The 25,421-nt window shown below is 42.0% G+C and overlaps 2 protein-coding genes across 15 annotated transcripts in view; both read left to right on the top strand.

Annotated features, from left to right (window-relative positions):
* The window catches only part of LOC111949621 (elastin-like), a 109,111-nt gene extending 93,992 nt beyond the window's left edge, over nt 1-15,119 (top strand). For all 14 annotated transcript variants that reach the window (XM_070434130.1, XM_070434138.1, XM_070434136.1 and 11 more), the window contains 4 exons: nt 1,954-2,046; nt 4,157-4,201; nt 13,114-13,182; nt 13,317-15,119. In XM_070434130.1, coding sequence (XP_070290231.1) covers nt 1,954-2,046; nt 4,157-4,201; nt 13,114-13,182; nt 13,317-13,366 — 257 coding nt within the window. In that variant the 3' untranslated portion in view covers nt 13,367-15,119. The remainder of the gene's footprint in view (nt 1-1,953; nt 2,047-4,156; nt 4,202-13,113; nt 13,183-13,316) is intronic.
* Nucleotides 15,120-15,475: 356 nt separating this feature from the next.
* Nucleotides 15,476-25,421, top strand: part of LOC111982683 (LIM domain kinase 1) — a 151,415-nt gene continuing 141,469 nt past the window's right edge. Inside the window, exon 1 of the mRNA XM_070433868.1 lies at nt 15,476-15,678. Within this exon, the coding sequence (XP_070289969.1) occupies nt 15,621-15,678 (58 nt within the window). The 5' untranslated portion in view covers nt 15,476-15,620. The remainder of the gene's footprint in view (nt 15,679-25,421) is intronic.

Here is a 25,421-nt window from a genome sequence, read left to right as displayed (position 1 = left end):
AAATACTGAAATATCACATTTACATAAGTATTCAGACCCTCTACTTTATTGAAGCACATTTGGCAGCGATTACAGTCTACACTACAAGCTTGGCACACCTATATTTGTGGAGCTTCTCCCACTCTTCTCTGCAGATCCTCTCAAGCTCTGTCAGGTTGGATGGGGAGCACAGCTATTTTCAGGTCTCTCCAGAGATGTTCGATCTGGTTCAAATCCGGGCTCTGGTTGGGCCACCCAAAGCCACTCCTGCGTTGTATTGGCTGTATGCTTAGAGTCTTTGTCCTGTTGGAAGGTGAACCTTTGCCCCAGTCTGATGTCCTGAGCGCTCTGGAGCAGGTTTTTATCAAGGATCTTTCTGTACTTTGCTCTGTTCATCTTTCCCTCGATCCTGACTAGTCTCCCCGTCCCTGCCKCTGAAAAACATCCCCACAGCATTTTTCTGACACCACCATACTTCACCGTAGAGATGGTGACCAAGGCCCTTCTCCCCGAATTTCTCAGTTTGGCCAGACAGCCAGCTCTAGGAAGAGTCTTGGTGGTTCCAAACTTCTTCCATTTAAGAATGATGGAGGCCACTGTGTTCTTGAGGACCTTCAATGCTGCAGACATTTTTTGGCACTCTTTCCCAGACCTGTGCCTCGACACAATCCTGTCTCCGAGCTCTACTGACAATTCCTTCGACCTCAAGGCTTGGTTTTTGCTCTGACATGCACTGTCAACTGTGGGATATAGACAGATGTGTGCCTTTCCAAATCATGTCCAATCAATTGAATTTACCACAGGTGGACTCCAATCAAGTTGTAGAAACATCTCAAGGATGATCAATGGAAACAGGACGCACCTGAGCTCAATTTCGAGTCTCATAKCAAATGGTCTGAATACTTATGTAAATAAGGTAGTTCTAAAAACCTGTTTTCACTTTGTCATTATGGGCTATTGTGTGTAGATTGATGAATTTTGAATTTAAATCCATTTTAGAATATGGCTGTAACGTAACAAAATGTGGGGGAAAAATCAAGGGGTCTGAATACTTTCCGAATGCACTGTAGGTAGTAAGACGGTGTCACCCCACTAAGACCCACTGTCAAAACACTGTGAAGAAAAGTYTTCTATGACAATTCAGGCATCGCAAGACTAGCATGGCACATTTCATGTCTTCATATGGGAAGGGAAAGGGGGGATACTTAGTCAGTTGTACAACTGAATGGATTCAACTGAAATGTGCCTTCTGCATTTAACCCAATCCCTTTGAATCAGAGAGGTGCGGGGGGATGCCTTAATCGACATCTACGTCGTAGGTTTATGTTAACACATTGGCAGGGTTTTGACCTATGTTCAGGATTATACTTGGAAGTGTATTACCAAGGCTGTGGAGCTTTCAGCATCCCCTCCTCTCCTCCTCTCCCTTGATGTTTGGTTGGAGTGTTATCACGCTGGTCTAGCAGTGGAGAGATTCTGCTCTCTGCCCCAGGCCCCATGGATACAGACTAGCCAATGTCTGCAGGCTATTAACCACTTCCCATTGGTCAAATATTCACTGACACAGAGAGCAGAGCATCCCACAGTACAACATACTGCCTGTTTCACGTGCTATCACATATGGTACAACTTTGCTAATACTGTATGCAAATGTTGTTTCCCAAAGAGAATTCAGCACCATTAGCCTTTTGATAAATACTGTAGCTAGAATATTTGCATAAACACACTGGCCTGGTAAATTTGCATACATAATGCATATGACCTCTCAGTTCATACTGCATGTTGACATTTGACTGGTTGTGTTCTGGGCTGATTGTTAAGAAAAAAACTATGCATAAGTTGAGTCTGTGGCCAAAGCTGCAGTAGGGTATGTAACCCTGTCTAAATGTAGACTAAATGTATACAATGTATACGTATAGTGTTGTTGTGTTTGTAGTTGTTGTTTTGTACATTTTTGCTGTGTTACCCTTGCAGGTGCTGGTGCAGTCCCAGGTTACRGAGGTGGCTACCCACAACAACGGGGTTACCCACAGCAAGGTGGMGGCTACCTACAGCAACCCTACCCAGGTAACGTGTATAACCTCTATCTGTGAAAATCAGATGCAGTGTGTGTACAGTATGCTTTCATAGAAAATGGGATGTTGTGACSCAGGAACTATAAAGATAAAAGTAGAACAAAAAGAGCTTAAAGTACAACCAAGTTGATAGTTGTTAATATCTGTTCATCTTTACTGTTCAGGGAGGACAGAGGAAGCAAGGGCATTCACTTCAGTAGTTTGAGTTCCCCTTTGTAAACATGTGCCAATCATTCACTTACAGTAAATGTAGAAAACTGTCGATTGGCCATAAGTTTAGACTTTTGGCAAACTTAACATCATTTTGCAAACTGAATTAAATACTGAGAAATAGTCGCCAACAGTTATATCAAGGTCAAATAAGCTAGCCACTCAACATAACCATCAAGAGAATAGATGTCAATTAACCTGATCCCTTATCCGGACCACATACTGTTTGCCCCTTGGCGACAGGGGTTTGAGCCTTGTCTCGGCTACCCTCTGTCTATGCCCCTACTATCAGTCTCCCTCTCTACATTTCCCGCTGTACTGTAAAATAAAATATATCAAGTCAAAACAACAAAAATTAAACCTGACTCCACACGCTGGTGGCTCTTTAACTGCCCATGTCCACCCCATTTCTGCCTGGATCAGGARGTGGACTAAAACCGAATTGTCGACAGACAGGTAACCCAGAATGACAGACAGACAAGCAGCACTTGGGCCTGTTGCTTTGGTATTAGAGCTAACCTCTGGGAGAGAAAGAGAGAGGGGAACATATCTAGAGACAATTGAAAGGAACAGCCAACTTCCCCATACCTGGTTTAGTTTCCCCTCATTAAATGAATTGATGGGGAACATTGAGTGCTCTAAGCACATAATTGGTTATGAAAATAAAATAATTGAGCTGGTGTTGGGAATGTCAGTCTCTCTCTCTCTCTCTCTCTCTCTCTCTCTCTCTCGGCGTATTCACTAGATGCTAGTTACTCTCACTTTTACTGTAGCTTCTGTGAATCCGATAGCTACTCTGACCATGCATTGACCATGAAAATCAGGTTTTAATGTTTTACAAGCATGGTGCAAAATATTGCACACATACACAGAAAACATCAAACACTCCTGGTAACCTCCTCAATTTATAGGTTAAAATGGAAAAGTCCCAATTCCTATTATTACTGATGATATAGAGTTAATTTGAATTTTCATTGACTTTTGTCTGGCAACATGATGATGTCTAGCATTATATCTGAAATGAACCAAATCTCTATTAGGGGCTTTTTTCTTTTAACATATAAATGCCTGTTCATTTACCATTTCTTACACTTGACATGATTAAACGTCATAATTTAATTCAAGATGTCTCAATGGTGTGACCACGCTTGGGAATAATTAAATGTTTTTTGGATGACTTAATGAGCTCTGCTGCATATTCCTGTCTAGTCTGAAATGCAGACTGTTTACTGACAAAACAGATACAGATGGCGAATGTTATTTCTGGCATCAGTGAACGCTTTACCCTTGCAGTGTGCTTGTTTGGTATTTGCTATATGTTTACTATATATCTATTACTTGTTTACTATTGGTTTACACAGACAGTAATGAGACCAAAACATGGTATTTTGCTACTGCAGTGTTAGTAAAAGTATGTGGTTGTTACTCAATCAGATAATGCTCAACCGTAATTGTACTTTCTTCAAAAGTCTCTAAGTTTTGTATTATGTAATTTCCAAAGCACCTCATCATTACATGAGGAARATCCCCTTGTGATTATGTGATGTCTGCTGTTTTCTGATAGTGTGCGTATGACTAAACCTGCTTTGAGAAAGTCCTGAGAAATGACCCACACTGATCATCCTAGTTCATGACGCACCAAAACACAGCCACTTTCCATTGGTTGTGTTCTATCTATCTGAACAAGTGTGTTTTGGTTGCTTTGTGTGTTCCAATGCACAATGAAGAAATGGTCTTCAGCTCTCTCACTCTCTATCCAAAAACTCTCTGATCAAAGTTTTTCAAGATTCTACTACATTATGCTATTTTAAACATGAAACACTCTTAGCAAAAATCATCTCATCCCTTCCAAACTCCAMATACTTTTTCTTAAATGTTTGTCTGTCTACTAGGAGCATATGGAGCAGGCCAGACAGCACCACTGACTCCTCAACAAGGTACTGGTGTCCTCCTTTTTYCCCCTGTTGTAAGGTATCTGTCGTCCTTCTCAGCCAAACCTTACACCACACAGTCAGTGCATGGGAGAKAAATTTGCTTGAAATAATCAGATGTTCTGTTACACCTAGTACATTTCCTATTTTATTATAATCAGTCTGTTCTTAGCGGAGGATGACATCACGTAAGATTATTTGGATGAGATTAGAATGAGAGGATGGGGTTTGATAGAACAGTGAGTACTTGTCGTCAGTGCAGATGGTGTACCAACCAGTGTCTATTAAAGTCCGATAATCTGAATTTYCCTGAGCACAGGGAAGATTACTGACGGTGGGATTATGTTTCATAAAGTAAGGCAGGTTCTTCAGAGCTAGTTTAATAAAACCTATGACATGTCAGGATTTAGAGTATTTGATGTCCTACTCCAGTGGTGCTGTGCTGATATTGTGTGGAAATCKTTGGGATATTAACCTAATGTAAATTCACAAGTCACTGTCCGTCTGTATTTGTAGTGCAGCGCCAGAGGAGGTTGGTGGGAGAAGCTATAGGAAGATGGGCTCATTGTAATGGCTGGAATGGTGTCCATAAGTTTGTGTTTGATACCGTTGCATTTATACCATTCCAGTCTTTACAATGAGCCCATTCTCTTATAGCTCCTCCCACCAGCCTCCTCTGTCAGTGCATATGTTTGCTAAGAGCACACCACTGTATACTAGCACTGTCAGGAGAGAAACTGCTCTGCATACCGTGCTTTTTCTGAAAGTATTCAGACCCCTTAACTTTTTCCACATTTTGTTAGCCTTATTCTAAAATTGATTAAATTGTTTTTTCCCCTCATCAATCTACACACAATACCCCATAATGACAAAGCAAAAACAGTTTTTTATTTTTGGGGGCTAATTTATATTAAAAAACTGAAATATTAAATTTTACATAAGTATTCAGACCCTTTACTCAGTACTTTGTTGAAGCCCTTTTGGCAGCAATTACAGAATCGAGTCTTCTTGGATATGCCGATACAAGCTTGACACACCTGTATTTGGGGAGTTTCTCCCTTCTTCTCTGCAGATCCTCTCAAGCTCTGTCAGGTTGGAAGGGGAGCGTTGCTGCACAGTTATTTTCAGGTCTCTCTAGAGATGTTMGATCGGGTTCAAGTCCGGGCTCTGGCTGGGCCACTCAAGGACATTCAGAGATTTATCCCAAAGCCACTCCTGCGCTGTCTTGGTTGTGTGCTTAGGGTTGTTGTCCAGTTGGAAGGTGAACCTTTGCCMCAGTCTGGTGTCCTGAGCGCTCTGGATCAGGTTTTTATCAAGGATCTTTCTGTACTTTGCTCTGTTCATCTTTCCCTCGATCCTGACTAGTCTCCCAGTCCCTACCATTGAAAAACATCCCCACAGCATGATGCTGCCACCACCATGTTTCACCCTAGGAATGGTGCCAGGTTTCCTCCAGATGTGACGCTTGGCATTCAGGCCAAAGTGTACAATCTTGGTTTCATCAGACCAGAGAATCTTGTTTCTCATGGTCAGAGTCCTTTAGGTGCCTTTTTGGCAAACTCCAAGCGGACTGTCATGTGCCTTTTACTGAGGAGTGGCTTCCGTTTGGTCACTCTACCATAAAGGCCTGATTGGTGGAGTGCTRCAGAGATAGTTGTCCTTCTGAAAGGTTCTCATATATCCACAGAGGAACTCTAAAGCTCTGTCAGAGTGACCATCGGGTTCTTGGTGACCTCCCTAACAAACTCCCTTCTCCCCCGATTGATCAGCTCTAGGAAGAGTCTTGGTGGTTCCAAACTTCTTCCATTTAAGAATGATGAAGGCCAGTGTGTTCTTGGGGACCATCCATGCTGCAGAAACCCTTCCCCAGATCCGTGCCTCGACACAATCCTTTTTCGGAGCTCTACAGACAATTCCTTCGACCTCGACTTAGTTTTTGCTCTGACATGCACTGTCAACTGTGGGACCTTAAACAGACAGTTCTGTCCCTTTCCAAATCATGTCCAATCAATTGAATTTACCACAGGTSAACTCCAATCAAGTTGTAGAAACATCTCAAGGATGATCAATGGAAACAGGATGCACCTGAGCTCAATTTTGAGTCTTATAGCAAGTGGTTTGAATACTTATGTAAATAAGGTATTTCTGTTTTTGTCCAATTGGAATCCACTTTTTCAGCTACAGTACTAGTCAAAAGTTTGGACACACTTACTCATTCCAGGGTTTTTCTTTATTTGCACTCTTTTCATAATAGTGAAGACATCAAAACTATGAAATAACACATATGGAATCATGTAGTAACCAAAAGAGTGTTAAACAAATCAAAATCTATTCTACATTTGAAATTCTTCACAGTAGCCACCCTTTGCATTGATGACAGCTTTGCACACTCTTGGCATTCTCTCAACCAGCTTCATGTGGTAGTCACTTGGAATGCATTTCAATAAACAGGTGTGCCTTGTTAAAAGTTACTTTGCGGAATTTCTTTCTTCCTTAAAGTGTTTGAGCCAATCAGWTGTTTTGTGACAAGGTAGGGGTGGTATACAGAAGATAGCCCTATTTGGTAAAATACCAAGTCCATATTATGGCAAGAACAGCTAAAATCAGGAAAGAGAAATGACAGTCCATCATTACTATAAGACATGGTCAGTCAATCCAGAACATTTCAAGAACTTGTTACGTGCAGTCGCAAAAATCATCAAGCGCTATGATGAAACTGGCTCTCAAGAGGACCGCCACAGGAAAGGAAGACCCAGAGTTTCCTCTGCTGCAGAAGACAAGTTCATTAGAGTTAACTGCCCCTCAGATTGCAGCCCAAATAAATGGTTCACAGATTTCAAGTAACAGACACATCTCAACATCAACTGTTCAGAGGAGACTGTGTCAATCAGGCCTTCATGGTCGAATTTCTGCAAAGAAACCACTACTAAAGGACACCAATAATAAGAAGAGACTTGCTTGGGCCAAGAAACACAATCAATGGACATTAGACCGGTGGAAATCTGTCCTTTGGTCTGATGAGTCCAAATTTGAGAATTTTGGTTCCAACCGCCGTGTCTTTGTGAGACGCAGAGTAGGTGAATGGATGATCTCCGCATGTGTGGTTTCCACCGTGAAGCATGGAGGAGGAGGTATGATGGTGTGGGGTTGCTTTGCTGGTGACACTGTCTGTGATTTATTTAGAATTCAAGGCACACTTAACCAGCAGGGCTACCACAGCATTCTGCAGCGATACCCCATCCCATTTGGTTTGCACTTAGTGGGACTATCATTTGATTTTTAACTGGACAATGACCCAAAACACACCTCCAGGCTGTGTAAGGGCTATTTGACCAAGAAGGAGAATGATGGAATGATGCATCAGATGRCCTGGCCTCCATAATCACCCGACCTCAACCCAATTGAGATGGTTTTTTGATGAGTTGGACCGCAGAGTGAAAGAAAAGCAGCCAACAAGTGCTGAGCATATGTGGRAACTCCTTCAAGATTGTTGGAAAAGCATTTCAGGTAGGGATGCACAATATATCGGTGAACATATTGGAATTGGACGATATTAGCTAAAAATGCCAACATCGGTATCGGCCGATGTCTACTTTAACGCTGATGTACAAAACCGATGTCAAAGCTGATGTGCATACCTATATAATGTAGGTACGTGCCGTAATGACGCCACATAAAATGTTRCTCTACATGTGCAACACAGCATTCATAACCTAGCCCACAATGTCTGCTGTGTGGATCGAGCAGTCAACAAGTCCAGCAGTCCTTTGAAAGAGTAAGAAAATTTCAGCGAGACAACTCAAAAGGCGAAATCCTTTAAGGCCAAGATAATGGAATTCATTGCCCTTGACAATCAACCGTTCTCTGTCGTGGGTGATGTCGGCTTTTGCCGACTGGTCGAGCACCGGTACACACTACCAAGTGCGCTATTTTTCAGTTATTGCTCTACCGRAGTTATACAGTAATAGTGTCACTGCTATTAGCTTCTAGACATACATACTATGGAATGCCGTTTGGGTCTTTGCATGTCAAAAAATATATAGTAGCACTGTCAAAGCTATACAAAAAAGTCTGCAAACAAGCAAATACCGGTCATGAACGATGTGTTTACMATACCGCGTTGATAATGAAGCATAATTCGTTCGACCGCAACTTCTGGGGTAACTAGCTTAAGCTTGGTACCTAGCTAGCACCAATACAACCAGCCTGAAAACAATGACCAGTAGAAACTGCAGTCATTTTCATTATTCTTCGCAATGATTTAGGAATCCTTGAGAGTAAGTATTACCTAGATTGCCACTTGTTGTTCGCCTATTGAAATGGAACTTCAGTTCATGAAAATGAATAGCTAGCCAGCTACTTAACCCTGTTGCCCAAAGCTAATGTTATAAGCAACCGGCTAGTGTCATCTGGCCACCCGGCATCTCCCGGGTGGCGCAGTGGTCTAGGGCACTGCATCGCAGTGCTAGCTGCGCCACCAGAGTCTCTGGGTTCGCGCCCAGGCTGGGCTGGGTTCGCGCCCAGGCTCTGTCGCAGCCGGCCGCAACCGGGAGATCCGTGGGGCGACGCACAATTGGCATAGCGTCGTCCGGGTTAGGGAGGGTTTGGCCGGTAGGGAGGGTTTGGCCGGTAGGGATATCCTTGTCTCAGTATGTAAAAATGTAATAAAATGTATGCACTCTACTGTAAGTCGCTCTGGATAAGAGCGTCTGCTAAATGACTAAAATGTAAATGTAAATGTATTGATGCTCAACCGGACTTGGTTATGTGTTGTGAAGCTAGCCACAATAAGGATTAGGCACAATAGTGGAATTTGCAGTTTGCCTTCAAAATAAAAGTATGTCATTGACAGTGATGCAAATGAATACAAATAGTAGAATTATGCCATACTTTTATGGCATAAGTCCACTGTTGTGGCTAATCCTTATTGTGGCAAGCTTCACATAGATGGGTCTGACCACCATTAAGAACAAATTCTTATTTACAATGACGGCCTACCCCGGCCAAACCCGGATGGCGCTRGGCCAATTATGCGCCGCCTATGGGACTCCCAATCACGGCCAGATGTGATACAGCCTGGATTCGAACCAGGGACTGTAGTGACGCCTCTTGCACTGGGATGCAGTGCCTTAGAGTGCTGCGTCCGTGTGTGTGTGTGTGTTAACTATTTAACTGTACTAGAATGCTTAAAAGGACSCTAAAATGTTAAATATCGGTTATCGGTATMGTTTTTTTTGACAAGCTAAATATCGGATACCGGTATCGGCCAAAAATGTCATGTAGGTGCATCACTAATTTCAGGTGAAGCTGGTTGAGAGATTGCCAAGAGTGTGCAAAGCTGTCATCAAGGAAAAGGGTGCCTACTTTGAAAAATCAAGAATATTTTGATTTGTTTAACACTTTTTTGGTTACTACAGGATTCCATATGTGTTATTTCCTAGATTTGATGTCTTCACTATTATTCTACAATGTAGAAAATTGTTTTTTTTTTAAATAGAAAAACCCTTGAATGAGTAGGTATGTCCAAACTTTTGACTGGTACTTAGTAGATGGTCGTCAGCCTTTTGCTCACATAGGTGGGAGGTGTGTTTTTAAATAACTATTTTAACCTTTCACGCATTTACACTTATCACAAGAATGGTCTCAATGGCTAGTCTACAAATGCCAAATGATGTGCTATTGCCAATAATCTGTGCTAATGCAGAATCATAAATTATTATGACTGGTTGTTATGAATTGTCATCATGCCCTCATGCCATCAAGTCATCAATGTAGGCCCCTTTATGGTGCATAGATCAAGTATTATTCACATTATATTACACACATACTGATCACACCTCTGAGTACACCCTGCACCCCTACTGCAGTTCAAATCATTACATTTGTAATAGCTAAGAATTATTCATTAACACTATCGATTTAGGGCATCTGTTGCAGTCGCAGCACAAGTGAATATCAATAGCTCCTCTATATTTAGCATATGCAGCTAGCCAACCAATTATTGTGGGAAGCTGCTATAGATCACCAAGTGCTAACAGTCAGTATCTGGATAAAATGTGTGAAATGCTTGATAATGTATGTGATATCAACAGAGAAGTATATTTTCTTGGTGATTTAAATATTGACTGGCTATCATCAAGCTGCCCACTCAGGAAAAAACTTCAAACTGTAACCAGTGCCTGCAACCTGGATCAGGTTGTCAGTCAACCTACCAGGGTAGTTACAAACAGCACAGGAATTAAATCATCAACATGTATTGATCACATCTTTGCTAATGCTACAAATATTTGCTTTAAAGCAGTATCCAAATCCATAGGATGTAGTGATCACAATATAATAGCTATATCTAGGAAAACCAAAGTTCCAAAGGCTGGGCCTAATATAGTGTATATGAGGTCATACAATAAGTTTTGTAGTGATTCATATGTTGATAATGTAAAGAATATTTGCTGGTCTGTGGTTTGTAATGAGGAGCAACCAGACGCTGCACTTGACGCATTTATGAAACTACTTATACCAGTTACAAATAAGCACGCACCCATTAAGAAAATTACTGTAAAAACAGTTRMATCCCCTTGGATTGATGAGGAATTGAAAAATTGTATGGTTGAGAGGGATGAGGTGGCAATTAAGTCTGGCAGCACAACTGATTGGAAAACATACTGCAAATTAAGAAATCATGTGACTAAACTAAATAAAAATAAACTAAACTATGAAACAAAGATAAATTATATAAAAAATKATAGTTAAAAGCTTTGGGGCACCTTAAAATAAATGTTTGTGAAAAAAGCCAACTCGGCTCCTTCATTCATTGATCAGATGGCTCATTCATCACAAAGCCCACTGATAATGCAAACTACTTTAATWACTTTTTCATTGGCAAGATAAGCAAACTTAGGGATGACATTCCAGCAACAAATGCTGATACTACACATCCAAGTATATCGGACCAAATTATGAAAGACAAGAATTGTACTTTTGAATTCCGTAAAGTCAGTGTGGAAGAGGTGAAAAAAATATTGTTGTCTATCAACAATGACAAGCCACCGAGGTCTGATAATCTAGATGGAARATTACTGAGGATAATAGCAGACGATATTGCCACTCCTATTTGCCACATCTTCAATTTAAGCCTACTAGAGAGCATGTGCCCTCAGGTCTGTGGGGAAGCTAAAGTCCTTCCGCTACCCAAGAATAGTAAAGCTCCCTTTACTGGCTCAAATAGCCGACCAATCAGCCTGTTACCAACCCTTAGTAAACTTCTGGAAAAAATTGTGTTTGACTAGATACAATGCTATTTCACAGTAACAAATTGACAACAGAATTTCAGCATGCTTATAGGTAAGGACACTCAACAAGTGCAGAACTTACACAAATGACTGATGATTGGCTGAGAGAAATTGATGAGAAAATGATTGTGGGGGCTGTCTTGTTAGACTTCAGTGCAGCTTTTGACATTATTGATCATAGTCTGCTGCTGGAAAAACRTATGTGTTATGGCTTTACACCCCCTGCTATAATGTGGATAAAGAGTTACTTGTCTAACAGAACACAGAGGGTATTCTTTAATGGAAGCCTCTCAAATATAATCCAGTTAGAATTAGGAATTCCCCAGGGTAGYTGTTTAGGCCCCTTGCTTTTTTTCAATTTTTACTAACGACATGCCACTGACTTTGAGTAAAGCCAGAGTGTCTATGTATGCGGATGACTCAACATTATACACGTCAGCTACTACAGCGACTGAAATGACTGCAACACTCAACAAAGAGCTACAGTTCGTTTCAGAGTGGGTGGCAAGAAATAAGTTAGCCCTAAATATTTCTAAAACTAAAAGCATTGTATTTGGAACAAAACACTCACTAAACCCTAAACCTCAATTAAATCTTGTAATAAATAATATGGAAATTGAGCAAGTTGAGATGACTAAACTGCTTGGAGCAACCCTAGTCTGTAAACTGTCATGGTACAAACATATGGATGCAGTAGTAGTAACTAAGATGGGGAGAAGTCTGTCTATTATAAAGTGATGCTCTGCCTTCTAAACAACACTATCAACAAGGCAGGTACTACAGGCCCTAGTTTTGTCGCACCTGKACTACTGTTCAGTCATGTGGTCAGGTGCCACAAAAAAGTACTTAGGAAAATTGCAAATGGCTCAGAACAGGGCAGCACGGCTGGCCCTTGGATATACACAGAGAGCTAATATTAATAATATGCATGTCAATCTCTCCTGGCTGAAAGTGGAGGAGAAATTGACTTCCTCACTACTTTTATTAATGTTGAATGCACCGAGCTGTCTGTCTAAACTACTGRCACACAGCTCGGACACCCATGCTTACCCAACAAACAACTCTATTCCACATCAAGTAACTGACGCAAGCAGTAAAATTTGATTTAAAAAACAGATTCAAAAACACCTTATGGACCAGCGGGGACTGTGAAGCAACACAAACATTGGCACAGACACATGCATACACACACACGCACTATACATACACATGGATTTAGTACTGTAGATATGTGGTAGTGGTGGAGTTGAGGCCTGAGGGCACAYAGTGTGTTGTGAATGTATTGTAATGTTTTTAAAATGGTATAAACTGCCTTAATTTTGCTGGACCTCAGGAAGAGTAGCTGCTGCTTTAGCAGCAGCTAATGGGGATCCATAATAAATACAAATACAACCTGTTAGCATTTTTCTTGTTTGACAACCTGTTAGCATATGCTAACTCACTCACAAGGCTTGCTGGGGCTCTTGGCTGCTGTGGTCAAGCAACAGATTTCCATAAAGTTTACTCATCTGTGCAGTGTGGTTAGAAAAACACATTAAAGCTGCTCAGGAAATGACTTGCCAACACTGTTTAAAAAATTATAATTAGTGATCACAAAAACACCTGTAATTAACTAACTTTTTTTCGCAGCCAAAGCAGCCAAGTATGGCCCACTCCAGGGCTTCCTTGGTGGAGCAGGAGGAGGAGGCTACAGACCAGGTACGATAAGACAAACACTCTGGCATGTGACCAAAAARACACATGAATCTGATACCGAACCAAGTACAAATGCAAACCCTCTTACAAATGCATGCATTTAAAATATMMTCTCTTCCAATGTGGTTTCTCTACAGGAGGAGTTGCTGCTGGATGCCAAAGCAAATACTGTGGAAGGCAGAAGTAGAGGGTGTTCTTCAGAAGAAGTTGAACCTCAAGAAACAATGGTGCTACTGCATGATCTAGAATGTACATTTTATATGCACAACATCCCCCATTACAGTATGTAAAGATATGTTGTACTTTATTTGACTCAATATATTTTTTATACAAACCCACCGACCCAGACTTTTGCACACATTTGATGTGACTTAGTGTTTTTGATTGTGCCTTTATCATTGTTCGTGGTGTTCATCAGCTCTTACTGACATGCCTGCGATGCTCCCCTTTAAGTAGTTACCAAGTGTTTGTGTGTGCATGCATGTGTGTGGGCGTGGATGTGTGGATGTGTGCCTATGTGGCTGTGTGTCTCTCTATGTGCTTGTGAGCTTGCACATGTTGCCAGAGATGTTTGGGTATATAGGAGAATATGAAAGATTATCCAACTAGAGCCATTAAGCATGCTTTGAATGCAGAGAAGTGCTCCAAGTCAAAACCAACACCATTCCTGTAACTGTTGGAGATCTTCCCATACTGACATGTCAAACCAAGGGTTGAGCTTCAAGAGGTGTGGTTGGKAAAGTGCTGATAAACTTTGGCCATGTATCTTCAGAACTGCCTCCTCTGGCTTTCTATCATCTCTGCTGCTATTTATAGCTCTGGGTGAAATAGCAGTGGCATAGCGTGTGTGTGTGGGCACAGGTTTCACAGTCCATCTGCCATCAGCAACTTTGACTATATKTTAAGTGCCATGGTGTAAGTAGCCTTCTTACCTTGATTTCTGACAAACTTGTGAAGTATGAAGAGCAGGTGTTGCTCTGAATATGATAAAGCTGATGACAATCAATCCAAAGGTGTTCAAAAGATTTGTAGGTGATATCTTCAGTGATATTCATAGCATACATTGTGTTGGTTTGTACCCAAGTCCATTGAAACGGTGTGTTTTGTTTTTTTAAGTGATTTGTATGTTTTTAGTTTTACAAAAATGTAAAACTGAAATCCTTTCGATACTGCTCTGGCATGTATTGTACATTATGAATGTATGAATTGAACATTTTGTTTTATTAATTACRTATMATTTTTCTGGTGTCCAAGATTAAGTGCCTAGAATGTTATGCATATCTGTAATCATTCTAGTTTCACATGCAGTTATAGTTTCATTTATGCAAGTTGTCGCTCATTATTCAAGTTTCAAATGTTTCCGCTCATGAAAGTAGACTATCACCATATTTGTGTAATCTTTTAAATATATATTTGGGTAATGCATTTAATCACTGTTGAGAATTGTTATACTGTATATGTAAGGGCTTTTTTAATGTCTGTGTGTAGGCTATAGCCCCTAGTCTGTGTAAATTGTGAGAGTGAGCTCCCATTTCACTCTTTACTTGAGTTAGTTACAGTTGAATAAGACTCACTAGACATTACTGACCAAAGATTGATTCGCTCTGTTATAAAGTTACACTACGATGTCTCTTTAGGGATTGTGTGTACTGTATGTTGTAGTAATTGCCCTAGGTTATCATGACTCTCACTCACTTCAGTTCTTGTAGCCTACTCGTGGGGCTTTTTCTGAACTGTGTGTGAGCCGCTCCGATCCGGGGCCCGCCGCCCCGTGTATTCCRTGCGGTGGGATAGTATTCATCTTATTTAAATGAGAAAAAGGAGGAACRATGGGGTTTTGCACTTTTACATTTTCATGACGCACATGTGACTTGTTCCCGGTAATCCCGGCATTTTATTTGCTTAAGTAAAATAACGAAATAAAATGGTTAATAAATAMATTTGTGCCCAGGCGTCAGCTTTTTTCCACTTGCACCCAAACTGCACCAACATATCAAAATGAATCAATGGCTCAAATGTTATTCAGGAACTTTAACATGTCTGAATGTAGACTTTAATGCAACTAGCCTATTCCAGCCTGCTCTCATAGACTAGATGACTATTCTAATACAGCTATTCTGATACATCTCCTATTTCTGTGATGGGTGCATTGCGCATCGCTTCGTCTCTCTGCCCCCAGTTGCTTTTGCTTGTGCTACGCAGACAAAATTTCCAGGGATTGTTATCGGTTGGCCAACCCATATTTTCCGGTCCCCCAGCCTGACTGTTTCAAATCGCCCATCCTCTCCTCATCGAATAAATCGAAGTAGTATCAAGCTGTGAGGATCTAGTCTAGTCGGCTTCATAAACACACAACACGAATAGCGGGGCTTTGGTCGAAGTGAGACCGGTTATCTGTTCATCAGAGTCAGGCTCTCATAGAGCTCCGAATCGGAGAGTGAATGAGGTTGATGCTGCTCTGTTGTGACTGGAAGGACGAACGTATGGGAGAGGAGGAAGGTGAGTTTAAGTTTTCGATACGCAGTTTCTCTCTGGAACCATGATAGCGTGTCTTGAAGCATGTGCCAGGGCGGGAGATGTTATTAGAGCGAGCGCAGTGCATCCTTCCGCGCTCGAGGACAGAGATGCTCCACTGAATTCATAATAAACAACACAATAGATACATTGTGTTATGGTGTTTTGGGAGGGTTAGCTTTATGAAAAGTTTTCTGTGAGAATGATCAATAAAGAATGTGCGGTATGTCCTTGTTTTGCTGCAATAACCCAAGTAGGTAACRTTAGTCGTTCTATTTTATTTCCGAGTAACACAAGCCCTCTGCATAATGTTAACAAGGCTGGGATGGTGTTTMGAAGTATAATAATTTGTGTATTTCAACTGTTAATGTTTTGGTTAGTTCAATCTAATTAAATCAAAATKAAATGGGGTGTTGAAACTGCAGAGCTGCTCTAACCTACAACAACACAACTGATACAGTTACACTTTCTTTGAAACAATACCTTTCCTTGTCATTCCATTCCTGTGAATCCATGACCTCATTTAGCCTACTTTCAATGTAACTACACTGAACAAAAATATAAACGCAACATGTAAATTGTTGTTCCCATGTTTCATGAGGTGAAATAAAATATCCCCAAAAAGGTTCCATATGCACAAAAAGCTTATTTCTCTAAAATGTTGTGCACAAATTTGTTTACATTGGGGTATCAAGAAGCTGATTAAACAGCATTATAATTACACAGGTGCACCTTGAACTGGGGACAGTAAAAGGCCACTCTAAAATGTGCAGTTTTGTCACAACACAATGCCACAGATGTCTCAAGTTTTGAGGGAGTGTGCAATTGGCCTGCTGACTGCAGAAATCTCCAACAGAGCTGTTGCCAGATAATTTAATCTTAATTTCTCGACAATAAGTCACCTCCAACGTCATTTTTAGAGAATTTGGCWRTACGTCTAACCAGCCTCACAACCGCAGACCATGTGTATGGTGTCGTGTGGGTGAGTGGTTTGCTGATGTCAACGTTGTGAACAAAGTGCCCCATGGTGGYGGTGGGGTTATGGTATGGGCAGACATAAGCTATGGACAACGAACACAATTGCATTTTATCGATGGCAATTTGAATGCACTGAGGTTCCGTGACAATATCCTGAGTCCCGTTGTCATGCCATTCATCCACTGCCATCACCTCATGTATGAGAATGATAATGCAACGCCCAATGTCTCAAGGATCTGTACACAATTCCTGGAAGCTGAAAATGTCCCAGTTCTTCCATGGCCTGCATACTCACCAGATATGTCACATATTGAGCATGTTTGGGTTGCTCTGGATCAACGTGTACGACAGGGTGTTCCAGTTCTCGCCAATACCCAGCAACTTCGCACAGCCATTGAGGAGGAGTGGGACAACATTCCACAGGCCAGAATTAACAGCCTGGTTAACTCTGTAAAGGAGATGTGTTGCGCTGCATAAGGCAAATGGTGGTCACACCAGATACTGACTGTTTATTTCATCCTAGCCGCTACCTTTTTTTAAAGGTATCTGTGACCAACAGATGCATATCATATCTGTATTCCCAGTCATGTGAAATCCATAGATTAGGACCTAATGAATTTATTCAGTAAGTTCCWCTGATTCTTTAGCTAGCTCACTAGCCTATATTGTGGAGGTTGAATATTCAACATTCTGTCAATGAGTTAGGGGAGGCAAATGATATAGCCTACAATATAACATAACAATATAAAATAGAATGGAAACGTGTCTATGACAAGTAGCCTAGTAATATCAACGGGATAGAGCACCTAAATATTGTATTGAACAATGTTGTTACTCGGTCCTCCCATAGGAGGGGTCATTGGCCAGAAATTCCAYGGCAAGATCTGGTTTCCATAGTAAGATTAGCTGGAGCATTGAACTGCTGTTCCACTAATTGCCAAAGTAATGCCAATTAATTGTCACCCTGGCCTTAGTATTCTTTGTTTTCTGTAATATTGTTAGGTCAGGGTGTGACAGGGGGATGTGTGTGTGTATTTGTCTCTTCGGTGGTTGTATGGTATAGGGTTTAGTAGAATGTATGGGTTTGTGTTGAGTGTAGGTATCTAGTATGTCTATGGTTGCTGAATGGTTCTCCATCAGAGACAGCTGTCATTCATTGTCTCTGATTGGGAGCCATATTTAAGCAGCCATAAGGCATTAGGTTAATGTGGGTAATTGTCTATGTGCAGTGTTTAGTGTCAGCACTATTTGTTTGTATAGCTTCACGATCATCAGTTTGTTGTTTTTGTCGTTTGTTCGTCTTCATATAAAAGAAGATGTATTCTCTCACGCGCGCCTTGGTCACTCTTCCTCAAAGTTACGACGATCGTGACAGAACCCACCAAACAAGGACCAAGCAGCGTGTTAAGCAGCAGCAGGAGCAACCGACACAGGATTTATGGCAATGGGAGCAGAGTCTGGACTATACTACGTGGGAGGAGATCGACAGGTGGGCGATCGACCCAGGGAGAACCGCGACCCGCCTGGGATTCTTGCGTGTGCAGTGCGAGAATGAGAGGCAGCACGACGACGCGGTAGGAAGCTTGTGAGTCAGCCCTAAAGGGGATGTGGCGAATCAGGTAGAGACCTGCGCCAACTCCCTATGCTTACCGTGGAGTGCGAGAGTACGGGCAGACACCGTGTTATGCGGTAGAGCGGCATGGTGTCTCCTGTACGTGTGCATAGCCCGGTGCGGGTTATTCCACTTCCCCGCACTGGCAGGGCTAGATTGGGCATTGAGCCAGGTGCCATGAAGCCGGCTCAACGCGTCTGGTCTCCAGTGCGTCTCCTCGGGCCGGCATACATGGCACCACCTTACGCATGGTGTCCCGGTTCGCCTACACAGCCCAGCTGGGGTTATTCCACCTCCCCGCACTGGTCGGCTACGGAGAGCATACAACCAGGTAAGGTTGGGCAGGCTCAGTGCTCAAGGGAGCCAGTACGCCTGCATGGTCGGTATATCCGGCGCCACCTCCCCCCAGCCCAGTACCACCAGTGCCAACACCACGCACCAGGCTTCCAGTGTGTCTCCAGAGCCCGTTCTCCTCCACGCACTCGCCCTAGGTGCGTGTCTCCAGCCCGGTACCACCAGTTCCGGCACCACGCACCAAGCCTCCTGTGCGTCCTGTTGCTGCTCCCCACACTAGCCTTGAGTGCGTCCCTCTAGCCGGTACCTCCAGTTCCGGCCACGCACCAGTGCCTACTGTTGCCGCCTCCAGCCGGCCAGAGCCTCCCGTCTGCCCAGTGCCGCTGCACTGTCCGTCTGCCCAGAGCCCTCCGCTATCCGTCTGCCCGAGCCGTCAGACTGCCCGTACTGCCCGAGCCGTCAGAGCTGCCGTCGTCCCGAGCCGTCAGACGCAGCCCGCTCGTCCCCGACCGTCGAGCAGCCCGTCTGCGTCCGGCGCAGAGCTGCCCGTCTGTCCCGAGCCGTCAGAGCCGCCCGTCTGTCCCGAGCCGTCAGAGCCGCCCGTCTGTCCCGAGCCGTCAGAGCGCCCGTCCCTGTCCCGAGCCGTCGACAGCCCGTCTGTCCCGATCGCCTCAGAGCCGCCCGTCTGTCCCCAGCCGTCAGAGCCGCCCGTCTGTCCCGAGCCGTCAGAGCCGCCCGTTCTGTCCGAGCCGTCAGAGCCGCCCGTCTTCCGAGCCGTCAGAGCCGCCCGCGACAGGAGCCGCCAGACCCCCAACAGACCGCCAGAGCCCCCCACAGACAGGAGCAGCAGACCGTCCGCCAACAGGAGCAGCCAGAGACCGTCGCCCAGACGGAGCAGCAGACCCTCCGCCAGACAGGAGCAACAGAAGCCGTCCGCCAAACAGACCCAGACCCAGTCCGCCAGACAGGAGAGCCAGAAGCCGTGCCGCCACTGACCAGCCAGAGCCGTCGCCAGCCATGCCACCCAGAGGGCGGGACCCCAGCTCAGCCAGGATCTGCCAGAGCCGCCAGCCAGCCAGGATCTGCCAGACCGCCAGCCAGCCAGGATCTGCCAGAGCCGCCAGTCAGCCAGGATCTGCCAGAGCCACCAAAGGTCACCCTTATGGTGGATGGGGTCACGTCCGCACCCGAGCCCGCCGCGTAGGAAGGCCCACCCACCTCCCCTTCTGTTCAGGTTTTGGCCGGAGTCCGCACCTTTGGGGGGGGTACTGTCACGCCCTGGCCTTAGTATTCTTTTTTTCTGTAATATTTTGGTTAGGTCAGGGTGTGACCGGGGGATGTGTGTGTGTATTTGTCTCGTCTTGGGTGGTTGTATGGTATAGGGGGTTTAGTAGAGTGTATGGTTTGTGTTGAGGGTATACGTATCTAGGTATGTCTATGGTTGCCTGAATGGTTCTCAATCAGAGACAGCTGTCATTCATTGTCTCTGATTGGGAGCCATATTTAAGGCAGCCATAGGCATTAGGTTAATGTGGGTAATTGTCTATGTGTAGTGTTTAGTGTCAGCACTATTTGTTTGTATAGCTTCACGATCGTCAGTTTGTTGTTTTTGTTCGTTTGTTCGTCTTCATAATAAAAGAAGATGTATTTCTCTCACGCTGCGCCTTGGTCCACTCTTCCTCAAAGTTACGACGATCGTGACATTAAGTGAGTGAGCCATGTAAGTGAGTTGTGACAGAGAGAGCTTTGAATTTTGTGAAGATATGGGATATACATTTTAAATTATAAATAAMGTTTATTTATTTATTGTCCTATCATTATGGAACGGTCCCCAACCCTATACCCTAGACACCCACCTGAGCGACCCATACACTAAGGGTAACCCATACACTAAGGATAGGTCCTTATTTGTTTTATAGGCCTGCTGCAAGTAGCCTATATGCAGCCAAGACAGAAAGATAAATGCGATCAGAGACCCACTAAAGCAGCACCGGCCCCTCAAGWGTCTGAGCTTACCTGGCAGGGTTGGTCCTACAAAGCCAAAAACCCTGGATGGTTGAGCATAATATACAAGGAATTGATCAAAGCTGTTAATGAGAACCTTGACGACCTTGTACCTAGCCGGTGGGAATTCCGGTGGGGTGCCCCAACCCAGGTAGTGGCAGTGCTGGCAACACTAGTTACAGTAACCCATGGGAAGAGGGTCACACTCGGACAATCAGAGAGGGGGCAAATAATTGTGGCCTTRGTGGCACAAAATAATCAGAGGTCTGACTGCACAGAGATGCTTGGGAAATGGTCACAACAGGGGACCAGCGTGTGTGTGTTCCTACATGATTCCATATGTGTTATTTAATAGTTTTGATGTCTTCTCTATTATTCTACAATGTAGAAAATAGTCAAAATAAAGAAAAAACCTTGAATGAGGTGGTGTGTCCACATTTTTGACTGGTACTGTATAAATTTTTTTATAACTGTAAATAATACAATCAAGGTGAGGGCGTTGGAAATGCTTTTGGTGGTTGATCTGCTTTTGTGGCTGGCACTGTGTGCTCTTTTTAAAGGATGGGTCCCAATCTCTCCCAGGGGGACAAGGGTGGTCTGCCAGTCACTGGGATGACAACCTAACTTGGGATGGGGGGAGGTTTTAGAGGGTGGAATAGTGGAGAACAATTGGAGGTTTACTTAGTAGCAGTGCAAATAGCATGGTACAGCTATATGGACACTCAATCATTCATGGGGACGTGTGTTTCACTGTAAGTTACAAACGCGCATCTATTAGGATAAATAGAATTGAAACCTTGTATCTCATGATTGGAAATGTGAAATAAGAGATAAGGCCAGAGTATTATCTAATTCGTACCGATTTAAGCAGATAATACAGCAAAAGAAGGAATATAAATACTCTATTGTATTATCAGAAACGACTGCATAGTCCAAAACTTTAATGGGGGAATACTTTTCCCATGGGTAAAGAAACATCAAAAGGAGGTGTGATGGTACTTAATAAACAATCATTTGATTCGAATGTGCAAATTGTTGCAAACGGATCGCGCAAGACAGATTACTTTTATAAATATTTATTGAGACGAGATAAACAATGTTTATAATTTGTCCGTTAATGATACCCCACATAATGAGATTGCGAGCTGAAACTGCTCTTTGATAAATGACGTGTAAATATATCAAAGGGCCATAAAACTCTATTATTATGGTGGAGATTATAATAAGCGGTTTTAAAACTCTCAATGAACGTAAAGGAATTACTCTACAAACTAGCACCCTTGTGCACTTAGAAATCACGAATATCTTGGATATAGTGGATATATGGGGCTAAATATCTGACCTAGTGAGTTATACAAGATGGAGGTCTCAATATAGCTTCGTCGTCTTGACTATATATTCTAATATCATTTCTCGCTAAGACCAAAAGTATTAAAAACATTTTTTTTCAAGTTGATGGGAGCAGAATGCGGTCAACATTCAAATATTGGCATGATACTCTTACATAATTTCACATGGGCGAGGATATTGGACATTTTATCAAAGCCTATTTTGGATTGATTAAAGAACAGTTAACTAGGACAGAATAATTTATAACTGACTTTTTCCGACAACATAGGTACAGCAGATCCCCTTATTGTATGGGACACTTAAATGTGCCTTTTAGAGTCCATGCAATTCAATCCTCATCTTTAAAACAAAAGCAATTTAGGTCAAAAGAGTTAATATTTAACAAAGGAAATAGAAGGACTAAAAGTACAGATAGATAGCAATACAAACTGTACCATAGAGGCACAGAATAAGTTAGGGGRRAAATAAATGGAGGTACTTATTCAAGAAAGATCTAGTGTAATATATTATAACAAATAAAGCGAACTGGATGGAATATGGGGAAAAATGCAAAAAAACTATTCAACATATGAATGCTACCATAAATTATTTACTGAAACTTGTAACAAACAACATTCACCCATGATTCGCCAAATTTTATTTTGAAAGAGGAAGCAAAGTACTTTTAGCATATGTTTTCATTTCAGTCTCCTACATCTTCACTAACCAAAGTGAATTGTTAGGATTTTTTTCTATTAATAATGTAAAATGAACATCTGTATAGAAAGACTCATGTGAAGGCCAAATTACAGAGGAGAGACTTCTTGGTGCAATTAAAGCCTTTAATTCTGGGAATACTCCAGGGCTAGATGGCATACCAGTTTAGGTATACCAACCCTTTTTTGATGTACTCAAAGGACTGTTTTTAGCATATTTTAACCAGTCCTATAAAMATTTTAGATTATCAGATACTCACAAGAAGGTCTGATTTCATTATTACTAAAACAGAACCCAAATGGTAAATATAAAGATTCAGTCCATTAAAGAAAATACACTTCAGTGTTGTGATGCAAAATGCATAGCGCATTGAATTAAAAAGGTATTGTCGGATATCATTCATCCTAATCAGACAGGTTTTTACAAGGAGGATACATTGGAGATAATATAAGACAAGTACTGAAAACAATAGAAGACTATGGAAAAATCTGGGAAACCAGGACTGGTATTCATAGCTGACTTTGAAAAGGCTTTTGATAAAGTAYGACTGGAATTTATATTATCAATGCCTGGARCATTTCAATTTTGTAGAATCTCTTATACAATGGGTTAAAGTTAAATATAGTATATATACTGTAGTGTAAAATAGTAAATAATGGCTACTTCTCTGAAACTATTAATCTGTCAAGAGGAGTAAACAAGGTTGTCCACTATAGGCATATGTATTTATTATGGCCATCGAAATGTTAGCTATTAAAATCAGATCCAACAATAATATCAAGGGGCTAGAAATCCAGGGCTTAAAAACAAAGGTATCATTGTACGCTGAACGCTATTTATATAATGAATATGAATTTGGAGAGCAGAAATGATTAAACATTAAAGCAGACCTCTCACTAACGTCTTCAGTCATACAAAAGGTATACTTAAATCCGAACTGGTTCTCTAGCAGATTAGTAAGAATATCTCAACCTATGTTCAAGAATGGCCATTTTCCTTGTCTGTCGGCCCTGCGTTAARTTTTTACTAGGATTAAATGTCAGGAATTGTGAAAAACTGAGTTTAAATGTATTTGGCTAAGGTGTATGTAAACTTCCGACTTCAACTGTATATTGTCCTGCTAATAACATAATTAATAATAAATCTGTGAGAATATCCAAGGGACTTTTATATAAATGTAATTTAATAATAATAATAATAATAATCGCTTTGTTTAAAAAATAACAATATTTTGATGATTTCGTTTTCAAATAACGTAAATGCTCCCGGGTGGGTAGTTGTTTTCTGTTTTGTGTTGTTTAGTGTTTCTGTTCTAATAAAAATAACATGAACACTTACCATGCTGCGCTTTGGTCCAGTGACTACTCTTCATCCGAAGACGAATATCGTTACACACTGCCTGTTCACCCGCTATCATCCAGAAGGCCAGGTCAGTACAGGTGCATCAAAGCAGGGACCGGGAGACTGAAAACAGTTTCTATCTCAAGGCCATCAGACTGTTAAACAGCCACCACTAACATTGAGTTCCTGCTGCCATACGTGTAAAACATGTATCACTAGCCACTTTAAACAATGCCATTTAATATAATGTTTACATACCCTACATTATGCATCTCATATGTATATACTGTACTCTATACCACCTACTGCATCTTGCCATCTTTATGTAATACATGTATCACTAGCCACTTTAACAATGCCCACTTAATATAATGTTTACATACCCTACATTACTCATCTCATTGTATATACTGTACTCGATACCATCTACTGCATCTTGCCTATGCCGTTCTGTACCATCACTCATTCATATATCTTTATGTACATATTCTTCATCCCTTTACACTTGTGTGTATAAGGTAGCTGTTGTGAAATTGTTAGGTTAGATTACTTGTTGGTTATTACTGCATTGTCGAACTAGAAGCACAAGCATTTCGCTACACTCGCATTAACATCTGCTACCATGTGTATGTGACAAATAAAATTTTATTTGATTTACTTAGCGTTATAGCCCTTTATTATTTGTTCGCTAGCCACCTGATCATGGCATGTCAAAGAAGTTCAAATTTCTCCGCTTATGAAAAAAAACTTGTCGGAGCTCATGGAGGAATTTAGTAATGTACTGGCAGATAAAAAGACTCAACACGACTGTCAAAAAGAAGGAAATACCTGGCCCGTTTTATGCAACAGATTTAATGGATCGACACGGATTAAGAGAAGAGGGACCAAAATCGGATGAAGGCGTGCTGGAATTAAAAAAAGCAAAAGCCAAAAAGCATGTGGCAGAGGAGAGGCGGGGCTATTTCAGACCGAGGGGGCCCTCCGTCCAAGGGAATTGATCCACTCTCCCAGAAGATATGCAAGATGATTCCCCAGCTGTTTGTCCCTCCATAACCCCAATGATGACGATGGACAAGTCAACCCACCAATATTTAGTAAGCATAAATAACTGGTAATTATCAATTACTATAATGCAAGTTAAAACTAATATTAATTCTACTTCACTACAATGTTACCATTATCAGCCCATTACAGCATATTGCAAAACATCATCATTCATACCACAAGGCTGGGCATATCGTAAGCCCCAATTAAAGTATTTTACAACATGGGCACGTAAATAGCCTACTAATAGTGAATAACATTTTCTTTCTTTCCTTTAGTTGAGCTGACACCCTGTGCTGTGGAGAAACAGCAGTGCCTGGATCTTGCACCAGCAGCAAAACACCAGACAGGCCAAGCACCGCCCCAGACTGACATAAACCAAGCTCATATTGATGTTTTAGAGCTGGAG

Source organism: Salvelinus sp. IW2-2015, linkage group LG22, assembly GCF_002910315.2.
Source record: "Salvelinus sp. IW2-2015 linkage group LG22, ASM291031v2, whole genome shotgun sequence".
NCBI classification, from domain to species: domain Eukaryota; kingdom Metazoa; phylum Chordata; class Actinopteri; order Salmoniformes; family Salmonidae; genus Salvelinus; species Salvelinus sp. IW2-2015.
Note: the sequence above shows the minus strand (reverse complement) of the source record. Positions and strands in the feature narration are given on the sequence as shown.